The sequence below is a fragment of the Vombatus ursinus genome, unplaced genomic scaffold (genome assembly GCF_900497805.2).
Source record: "Vombatus ursinus unplaced genomic scaffold, bare-nosed wombat genome assembly UNPS02014801.1, whole genome shotgun sequence".
Lineage (NCBI taxonomy): Eukaryota > Metazoa > Chordata > Mammalia > Diprotodontia > Vombatidae > Vombatus > Vombatus ursinus.
Genome location: NW_020954579.1, coordinates 2,199,473 through 2,210,407, shown reverse-complemented (window position 1 = coordinate 2,210,407; position 10,935 = coordinate 2,199,473). Strand labels below are relative to the sequence as shown.

Below are 10,935 nucleotides of genomic sequence, written 5' to 3'. Positions count from 1 at the left end.
GATCCACTGCTAAACTCTGAGGATACAACAATTTAAAAAGACGCAATAAAGTCCCCGCTCTCAAGGTGGGATATAGACTAGACCTGTCATTTCACTGAGAATTCCCAGTATGGAACCTCCCTCTATTAACGTAGATCATCACCTTTTGTTCAGTTTATAGCCTTAGAACACTTGTAGCTAAGTGACTTGTTCAAGTCACCTTCTTAATATGGGTCAGAGGCAGACTTGGCCAACTGTATCCACTAAACCTCATTGTCTCCCTGGCCTTGCTGAGTATGGAATTCTATCTGGGGGATATTTCAAGGATCTGTAACTTTGTTAGTGTGCCGATTCCTTTTACAGACATGGATCCCTTTCCTCTCCTTCCATACTGGCCATCAATCAAGGAACTAATACTTTCCTGTACTCCCCATCTCTCCTTGGGAAGAGAATCTATTACAGGTAGCCTAATTGCCTCAGGGTGAATAGGAAGGGGAAGCAGGCAAGGAGCATCTATGAAGCACCCACCTTGTGTTAGGAACTATGCTAATCAATTTACAAATACATCATTTGATCCTCAATAACATCTCATCCTTCTATAACCCACCTGGCCCCAGAACTCTTATCAACCATTCATTTGCTTTGACTGACAGGAAGAATCAAGGACTGCATATCTCTGCAGCTCTGCTCCCCACTCTACATTTTCTCATTGACTGAAAATTCACACCACCTCTGCTGTGAAATACTACCCTACGGCTCCCCTCAACATCTGTGCTTCTAGTTGTAAGTGGGCCAGGCTCAAGCTCTCTCATATTTATGTTAGTCCCAACCTTCCTCCAAATTTGACTCTTCCCTACCCTTCTTTTGTGCCCTCTGGAACCCTAGTTCTTTTTTTTTTTCAGCCAAAGACAAGGTTTATTAAAGATCTGCCATATTGGTCAGATTCTAATGGAATCTGAACATTTGCAATATTCATATTGACAAGCAGGCTATATTGCATCTGAGCATCCCTAGTTCTATTTTTAACAAAATATCCTTCCTATGACTGTACTCTCTTCCCTGAAATTAATTGAGTTTACTTTTTTTATGTATACATTTTGTTTCCTAATAATAGAATGTAACTAGCTTGAGGGCAAGTTCTGTTTATTTCATTTTTCTGTTTCAAGAGCCTAGCACAGTTTCTGATACAAGATAAATGCTGGATAAATGCTTGTTTTCTCCTCAGGCCTCCCCCTTTCTGTTCTCAAATCCTGGGTCATGGGGAGGGGAGGAGGGTGGCAATTAAGAGGAGTAAGAAGAGTAAATGCTGGAAAAGATAAGAATCCATCCAATAATCTCAAATTTAGAGCTGAAAAAGGCCTCAGACATCATCCAGGGTGTCCCAAAATTCTTAGTGCGGTTTTAATTTTGTACGCCCTTTAATTCCTTCCACCAAATCCAGCAAAATTTAAAGGACTAGATCCAACACACACTCTCCTACCCCGCCCCGCGCCACGCCTGCGCAGTTCACCGGATCTCATTTCCGTCGACATGGGCTTCTTACGCCACTACCGTGCCACCCACCAACCCAACGGCCACAGGCCTGGGCCTCTTTCTGCACAAGCGCACTACGCAACATCTTCAGACCGTACCACTTTTCCTAAGCGGGGAGGGGTAATTTTTATGTTGTTCTTGGATCAGAACAGGACACTGCTTCTAGCTTGGCCCCAGTGTCCGGCCGGATACGAGAGGAACATGGGATTTGGGTTGGGAGAACGGCAAGATAGGGGCGGGGCTGGCAGGTTGGGAGGGGCGTCGAATGGGCTGTCCCCTACGCTGATAATGGGAGGGGCCGGGCCTGCGTTGTTCTCTCTCCTTTCCTTTTCCGCGCTGCGGCTGCAGCCATGAGGTGAGTTCTACTGGTGGCTCTGTCCCTAGTCTTGAACCCTCTTTGCCCATCTGGCCCATCCTGGCCAGGCTCGAGGCATCGGCGTGGGGCTGCACATCGAGAGGGGTGGCCGCGGGAGGAGGCACTGGGCGTGCGGGACCGGGGTCGGGCGGCGCCATTAGCGGAGATAGACCAGGCCTCGGCCTAGGCCTCACACCAGGCCTCGGCTTCGCATGAAGGGGAAAGGGGAAATCCCAGTGGTGAAGTGGGATGAACGCGGGCCCGGGGAGGGCTGCGTGGTGCGGGCAGACCCTGGACCAGTCTTTATTCCTTTCTCCCCGAGCCTTGGGTTCTATCTTTCTAATATGGGGAATACGGTATCAGCGTTTTCTGCCCCACGAGGTAGTTTTCAGGCATTTCTAATCTATCTCATTATAATATATTTGAAAACTGAGGTCCAGCTTTTTAAATCACTTTCTTGCCCATGGCAAAGCTAGGATTCAAACTCAGGTCCTCTGATTTCAAATTCAGTGTTCTTTTCATTTTACCGAGAAGTTTTTTTGAATTCTAAAGTCTTCAGTTCTAGGTTCTGTGGCCTTGGGTAAGTTGGTTCAATGTAGATCAGTTTCTTTCTGTAAAATGGGGACACTGAGACACATACTGTTTATCAAACCACCTCATGGGAGGTCCTGAAGAGCTCAAGAAGATGGATTGGCAATGCAGCAGCATAAATACTAGCTTGTTCTGAAAAAAAGAGTCTACAGGCTCTGTTTCATTGTGTCCCCTGAATTATTCTGAAGAGCCTGTCAGCCTTCCACCAAATCCTCTTAACAGGCTGGGCTTCCTTGAAATAAAGGTAACAACATAGTAACACGTTATCCGGACTTGTTATGAGAAAAGGAAAAGGAAGTTAGGCAGCTTGCTGACTTCTATAACATGATCTATTCTTTCTAGGTAGTGTCTGCACCATTTTTCTCCATTTAGGAAAATTTTAAGTGTGGGTCTGTAGTGTAGTTTAAATAGTAAACTTGTTGGGTAAAGACTGTTAAGTGTGGGTTTGCCTTTGTGAGAAGGGGATTTAACGTGGAAAATAGGATTGTCTGTTTCTTTCTGACTTTTATGCTCTCTTCCACCCCCCAATTTTCAGTATGCTCAGGCTTCAGAAGAGGCTTGCCTCTAGTGTCCTTAGATGTGGAAAGAAGAAGGTTTGGCTTGACCCCAATGAGACCAATGAAATTGCCAATGCCAATTCCCGTAAGTAACCCTGATCTGTGAGGATTAATGGAGTTTTCTTTTCTGGGTGATTGAGTTAGATCCACATTCTCTAAGTATCTTCAGAGTTGGACATTCTTTAGAACTCACCTGCTGTCTTGGAGTTTCTCATTTTAATTTGGAATTAGGGAAGGGTTGAACAAAAAAAATTGAGAATCCTTAGGATCTCTCTCTACCCTCCTACTTCATCCAATATATGTGTGTAAAGTGGAGCTGCCTGATATCCAGTATCTGATATTCTTGGTTCAGACAGGAATCTGGATTTTATAGTGAAAATTGAAAAAGAGTTAAATTCAGGGTATTAACTTCATCACTTCTACCAAAATAGACTTTTAATTGGTATTCGTACCTCAAATAGTTCTTTTCCAATCCGTTCTCCTTGCTTGCAGCTGCCACGGTGATATTTCTAAAGCATGGGTACTCTCCTGCTCAATACATTTCAGTGGCTCCATATTCCATTGAATCAAATACAAATGCCTCTGTTTGACATTTAAAGCCTTTTACAGCCTGATTCCAACCTATCTTTTTGGGCTAGACTATTTTTTCCACCTTCATTCACTCAGCCTCATAGCCACATTTACTTTGCTGTTAGAACACAACACATTCCATCTCCCTTTTTTATGCCTTTGCATAAATTATTTTTCCATGCCTGGAACACACTTAAACCTCAAACAACACTTTGTGACCTTTACTGATTTCTCTTCCTCCTCCAAATTGGCTTGTATTTACTTACTATGTGTTCATCTCTTCCTAAAGAAGGCAAAGGGCGGGGGCTTTTTTTCCTTTACATCTTCAGTACTTGATACATAGCATGTGTTTAATAAATTCTTGTTGATTCATTAAGCTGGAGAATCAAAAAGACCTGTACTCTGGTTCGGGTATGAGGAGTTCAGTTAGAAAGCCGAAGGATAGTAAGTAACAATAGCAATTAAAGGTACCAACCTTAGGGAAGAGTCAGGACAATTTGGGCTTTCAGTATGTGCTTATTGGAATAAAGTGCTGTATCGGAGATGATATAATTGAATTAAACTGCAGAAGCATCTAAGACTAGGGAAGTAAAGTTATAAGTAGATTCCTACCTTTTTGAAACTAATCTAATGATTCGATGACATGGATTTAATGTGCTATTACACAAATTCTTTTGGTCAAGATAGAAAGGCAGGTATAGTAAGAATAATACAGAATTGGAAAGTTATGCTTCAATATAAAATTGATGCCCATATAGTCTTCCTTGATCTACTTGGTTTTTCACTGAGAACTTTTTTCTAATTGAGTTTTTGATGGCAGTGTACTCAGAAAACCCCTCAATTATGGTAGTTCCAGTGATTACTTTGACTGGACTTTATATGTGCATGTGTTTGAGAAGGGGTGGATTTATTAAAACATTCTCTATGTCCCATATCTCAGTCCCCTCTCCCTAATTTTAATTCTGCTAATTTTATCCTTAGGTCAGCAGATCCGGAAGCTGATTAAAGATGGGCTGATCATTCGGAAACCCGTTACTGTGCACTCTCGTGCCAGATGCCGGAAAAATACTCTGGCTCGACGGAAGGGCAGGCACATGGGCATTGGTAAGTACTAGGATGTGTCAAAGGTCATCCTACTCATGGGGTCGTAAATTTATAACTGGAAGATTTAGAGGCTATTGAGCCCAATCTTTATTTTATGATATGAGGAAACTGAGGTACAGTTGAATGACTTGCCCAAGATCACATAGCTAATTAGTGTCGTGAGCAGGAGCTGAGCCTAGATCATCCTGGCTCCTTGTCCATGACACCATACTATCTCCTGAACAAGGAAAATAATCTTGTTTCTCTATTCCTGGGAGATTGAGGGTGACTGAACAGAAGCATTCTTCTCACTTATATCCTGGTTTGACTTTTATAAGCAACTGGTCTTAATTGTGTGTCTTGAATCACAACTCTTTTTCTCTTGGTTTGGGAGAGTATCATTATGGATCCAAGAAAAAATTGTTGCACCTTCCAAAAATCTGGCTGACGCTCCAAATTTTCCCCCAGGTAAGAGAAAGGGTACTGCCAATGCTCGTATGCCTGAGAAGGTGACCTGGATGAGGCGAATGAGGATTCTGCGCCGTCTGCTCCGAAGATATCGCGAATCCAAAAAGATTGACCGCCATATGTAAGCACACCCACCCCTTGGCAGCTGGTCCCACTTTTGTTCTAAGTAGATAAAACCAGGTCGTCATTGAGTTTGTCTTGGATTAAGACTTAGTATCTTCTTTTGCTATTGGGAAGTGCAAAGGCCTTGTTTGGACAAGCTGTGTTACTTATTATCACAGGATAGTGTGTGGAGGGGAAGGAAGAAAGCCAAGCCCTCATCCTGGCAAGTTAGGCCAGGACTGAATTCATTTTTGTCTTTGCACCACAGTGCCTGGCACAGGGTAGCAGCTTTCTTCATAAATGCTTATGGAAATGAAGGGCAATAAATAGGTGGACAGCCTTGCTGAATCTACCTCTTACTTTTTTTTTTTACTTTTTCTTTCAGGTACCACAGCCTGTACTTGAAGGTGAAGGGAAATGTGTTCAAGAATAAGCGGATCCTCATGGAGCACATTCATAAGCTGAAGGCAGACAAGGCCCGGAAGAAGCTCTTGGCGTAAGTTTCTTCCAGATTTGGCTTCTTGAACCCTGCTTGATAACCCCTTGGAGCAGACTTTGTAAGGGCTGAAGGTCATTTGTGTAGAACACCACAGGTTCTTGAGTTTTTTTAATATTTAAATAAGTTGACTTATAAATCTATCTTTATCAAAATTTAAGCAGCTAATACAGGAAATGAGCCTTGAATCTTAAAAATGCTCACTCCAGGGTTCCCTTAATGAGCTCCCATAGGACATTTAAAATAGTCATAAAAAACTTTTGTCTTAAGCACTTTTTTGAAACAACTGTTGGGTTAGTTATGAAACACCTCTACTTAGATACCCTATTCTAAGGTAGGATTAGTTCTATCAAGATCAAAGTAGAGCTTAGAGGAAGGGAGCTTTTCCTGTTTGGCCTAACTGGAGCCTATGGTTTGGAGCTCTCATGGCCCTAGCAGTGCCCCCCTGTGTTTGCAGGAAAGGGCACCCCCCAGTATCTCAAACTGCCTTCCACTGACCATGTCTTTCTTGTCCTCCCCCTTCAGTGACCAGGCTGAAGCTCGCCGGTCCAAGACTAAGGAAGCACGAAAGCGTCGGGAAGAGCGTCTGCAGGCTAAGAAAGAGGAGATCATCAAGACTTTGTCCAAGGAGGAGGAGACTAAGAAATGATCCTCCCCTTTCTCCTCTGTACATAGTACCCTTCTATTTGGCTTATACAATAAATCTTGACAGATTGTCAGCCCTGGATGGTCCTGTCTCTTAGTCTTGGCCAAGACTCTAGCCTTTGCTCTTTCTTTTGTTGGGCAAAACCATAATATTTGGGTTGTATTTCAGGATGTTTTCACATTTGCTTCTGTGACAGCCTGTCACAGCACGCTATTCTGAGTTGAAGAACCAATCTCACTTTAGGTGTGGCAACAGAAAAAGTTTTTTTTATATCTGTGGGGCTTTAGTTCTGGAAGTTATGAGATTCACCTCAACATTTATTAACACTGCTTGGCACATAGCAAATACTTAATAAATGTTTTTCCATTCATTAAGTATTTGCTATGTGTAAGGCATAGTGCTGGGCTTACAGAACAAGAAATTGATCCCTGTCTTAGTGGGCTTTATAATCCAAGCAGCATGCATACATACATGTATATGTGTGTGTATATGGTAATGCAAGGTAGAATGTGATAAGGCAAAGGAGAGATCACTAGTTAATACAAATTTTCCTCTCAAAGACATTGACCAGGCTCTATAACACTGATCTCTTAATAGAACCTAGCTTAGTCCTCATGTTACCTCAGGAAAACAGTGCTACAGCTACATATTTGAGTAAGTAGATTGCATTCCATTTCACTTACAGGGCATAGAACTTTGAAAAGGGCCTTAGACCTCAAGTCAACCAACAAGCATTTATTAAGATTCTACTCTGTGATGTGCTGGGGCTACAAGTACAAAAAAAAATGAACTTGCATGGTAATGGAAACAACAGTAAGATAAAAGTGAATGAGTACAATATATACAAGATAGATTGGGAATGAGAACAGCTGTGGAGGAGACTAGGAAAAGTTTCATGTAGAAGATGGTTCCTGGCCTTGAATCTTAAAAGAGTGTATATTTTAGAGTGTATATCAGGTGTGTGAGATGGCCAGTGAAGCTGGAGAGAGGTTGAGGCCAACATGTAAGAGACTTTAAAAGTTAAAGAGGAGTTTCTATTTTAATCTAGAGGCATTTGGAAGCCACTGGAGTTGATTGAGGAGAGGAATCATTTCTCCCTCCAGTTCTACGCGAAAGGGAAATTATTTTGGTAGCAATGTTCAAGATGGAGGAGTTGTGAAAGGGAAGACAATTAAGGAAGCTGTTACAACCTAAGTAAGGGTTAATAAGGATTTGAACTGTGGTATTTTGAGTGGAAAGAGTTGGATTTGAGATGTTACATAGGTTAAAAACCCCAAGACCTGCAACTGACTGGATATATAGAGTGAGGAGTCTAGGATGACACTACGGTTTCAAATCTGGGGTGACTAGAATTGATACCTTTAACAGAAGGAGGAAAGGGTTTTGGGGAAATGGGAATGAGTTCAGTTTTGGACATGTTGAATTTGAGATGTCTGAGTTATCTTTATGGTGATGATAGTTAAAGCGACGAGAAATGTTAAGGTTACCAAGAGAGGTATAATGGGAGGAGAAAAGCAGGCCTAGGACCGGAACTTGGAGGACACCCGGGGAATGATAGGGATGATGAACCAGCAAAGGAGATGAGGAGAGGACAGGTAAGAAAAAAGAACCAAGAGGAATGTCGTGAAAACCCAGAGTGTACAAGGGGTACGCTCAGGGTCGAGTGTCAAATGTAGCAGAAAAGGCAAGAAGGATAATGACCGAAAGACAAACCAGATTTGGCAACTGAGACATAGGTAACTTTGGAGAGAGCAGTTTAAATTCAGTGATAGAAACCAGATTACAAAGGAGAGGAAGAGAAGGCAGTTACTGTAGACAGTAATTTTCAAGGAGTTTTGACTCAGGGAGGAGAGATTTTGGATGCTAGCTTTAAAGGGACAGGGTCTAAAAGGTTTTAAGGGTTAGGAAGTTGTGCTTATTAGGGAAGGAACCAGTAGGGATGATAGGAGTGGCTGAGGATGCAAACTTCTGGAGATGATGGAAAGGAATGGGATTAAGTGCACATGGAAAGAGGTTGGTCTTGACAACCTCTTTGTCAGAGACAGGAAAAAGAATGAGAAACTGGGAGATTTCAAAGGCATTGAGATGAGAATGGAAGGCCTCGATTTTTTTCAGTAAAGTAGAAAGTAGTCCTAAATTGAGAGAAGGGAGATGGGAAAGTTTTTGAGAGGCTTGAGGAAAGAAGGCTTGGAATAGCTTCTGAGGTTGAAGGAATGAAAGGACTACCTTGCTGCATTAAGGGCCTATTTCAGATTGGATAACATGAATTTAATATATCTAATCACAATTAAAAAGCTTTTTCCAGCAGTGTTCATCAGCTCATAAATAAGAGCAGAGGGGATGGATGGTGGGAGTAATCCAGGACTAAGATTTGGCAAGGGATCTGAGCAGAGGATGTGGCAGATTTGGAATGGTTAATTAACTGTTTTGTTGAGATTGGAGAGGAAGGAAAAATGAAGGATTGAGAAAGAGTGGGGTGGAGTGAATGGAGGACTTGAGAGCAAAAGAAGAGGTTTAGTAGGGATGAGGCATGGGCAGTGGATGGAGTAGTAGGCTTGGAATCCTGAAGAGACATCTTCATGAGTTCAGATCTGGCTTCAGACACTTATTAGCTTTGTGACCCTGAGCAGTTTCCTCATCTATAAAATGAGCTGGAGAAGGAAATGGCAAATCACTCTAGTATCTTCGCCAAGAAAATCCCAAATGGGGTCACCAAGAGTCAGACACAACTGATCTCTATTTTATTCATGTAAGCATTTAGAAATATAAAACTTGCCCCAAGGACCGCTTTCACTGCATCCCATAAGTTTTGGTATGTTGTCTCATTATTGTCGTTCTCTTGTATGACGTTTTGATTCTATGATCTGTTGTTTGACCCACTCATTCTTTAGGATTAGATTATTTAGTTTCCAATTTTTAGTCTTTCTGTGGTCCTTTATTTACATCATGATGTGAAAAGGATGCATTTAATATTTCTGCCTTTTCTGCATTGGATTGTGAGGTTTTTATGCTCTAGTACATGGTCAATTTTTGTGTAGGTGCCATGTACCGCCGAAAAAAGATATTCTTTTCTGTCCCCATTCAGTTTTCTCCAGTGGTCAACCGTATTTAACTTTTCTAAAATTCTATTCATCTCCTTCTTGTTTATTTTGTGGTTAGATTTATCTAGTTCTGAGAGGGGGAGGTTGAGGTCCCCCATTAGTATGGTTTTGCTGTCTACTTCCCGTTATCTCCCCTAACTTCTCTTTGAAGAATCTGGATGCTATACCACTTGGTGCATGTAGGTTTAGTAATGATAATTACTTCATTATCTGTGGTACCTTTTACCAGGATGTAGTTTCCTTTTAATTAGATCTATTTTTGCTTTTGCTTTGTCTAAGATCAGGATTGCTACCCCTGCTTTTTTTACTTCAGCTGAAGCACAATATATTCTGCTCCAGCTTTATTCCTTTGCTCTCTGTGTGTCCCTCTGCTTCAAATGTGTTTCTTTTTTGGAGGGACTAGGCAGTGGGGTTAAGTGACTTGCCCAGGGTCACACAGCTAGTGAGTGTCAAGTGTCTGAGGTCAGATTGAACTCAGGTCTTCCTGAATCCAGGACCAGTACTCCATCCACTGCGCCATCTAACTGCCCCTTCAAATGTGTTTCTTGTAAACAACATATTGTAAAATTGTGCTTCTTAATCCACTCTGCTATCCGTTTCTGTTTCATGGGAGAATTCATTCCATTCACATTCACAGTTGTGATTACTATCTGTGTCTTCCTCTCTGTCCTATTCCCTCTCCCCCATTTATGTTTTTCTCTTTCCTTTCTCCCTTCCCCTCAGTAGAGTTTTGCTTTCAACCATCACCTCCCTCAGTCTGCACTCCCTTCTATTAGCCCCCTCCCTTTTCTTCCCCGTTACCCTTTCTACTTTTTTTTTAGCCAAAGACAAGGTTTATTAGAACATCGATCAAGGGTGGGTGAGATTTAAAGAATCCGCCAAATTGATCAGACTCTTAAGAAATCTAAGCATTTGTGTCGCTAATGCAAGCAGGCTAAATTTTAAGAATCTGAGCCCCTTTCTACTTCTTCCCTCCTTCTGTTCACCCTCTCCCTTTTCCCTTTCCCCTCTGACTTCCTATAGGCTAAGTTAGATTTCTATACCTAACTGATTATATTATTCCCTCTTTGAACCAAATCTGATGAGATCAAGGTTCAAATAATGCCCATCTCCCTCCCTTCTTTCCCTCTGCTGTATTTGGTTTTTGTGCCTTTTCATGTGATGTATTTTGTCCTTGGAGTCAGACACAACTGAAATTACTCAATAACAAAACATAGGAGAAGTGGAATGATAGGAAGCTATGGTCAGATAGTGGAATGTCAAGAATTTCTAATTGGGGAAATGGAACGCTTGTGAGTAGTGACATAATGTGTGACTGAGGTGGAGTGAAGGACTTAAGTCATGGGTTTTTTAAGGAGGTTGAGGAATTGGGAGGTTAGTGGGGTTGCAGGCATGTCTCTGATAATAGTGTGTGTGTGTGTGTGTGTGTGTGTGTGTGTGTGTGTGTGTGTGTG

The 10,935-nt window shown here is 41.9% G+C and overlaps 1 protein-coding gene across 1 annotated transcript; it reads left to right on the top strand.

Moving 5' to 3' along the window:
* The first annotated feature begins 1,761 nt into the window (after window positions 1–1,761).
* RPL19 (ribosomal protein L19) lies at window positions 1,762–6,461 on the top strand. The gene is made up of 6 exons (XM_027873282.1): window positions 1,762–1,867; window positions 2,994–3,100; window positions 4,567–4,689; window positions 5,137–5,257; window positions 5,624–5,734; window positions 6,260–6,461. Exons 1-6 carry the CDS (start codon window positions 1,863–1,865, stop codon window positions 6,381–6,383), a joined length of 591 nt encoding a protein of 196 aa, XP_027729083.1. The 5' UTR covers window positions 1,762–1,862; the 3' UTR covers window positions 6,384–6,461.
* Window positions 6,462–10,935: the final 4,474 nt, after the last annotated feature.

Excerpts from the sequence above, each read along its gene's own strand:
- RPL19 (XM_027873282.1), top strand. Across the intron at positions 3,101-4,566 it reads AATTGCCAATGCCAATTCCC|GTCAGCAGATCCGGAAGCTG; the intron begins GTAAGTAACCCT and ends TTTTATCCTTAG. Across the intron at positions 5,735-6,259 it reads GCCCGGAAGAAGCTCTTGGC|TGACCAGGCTGAAGCTCGCC; the intron begins GTAAGTTTCTTC and ends CTCCCCCTTCAG.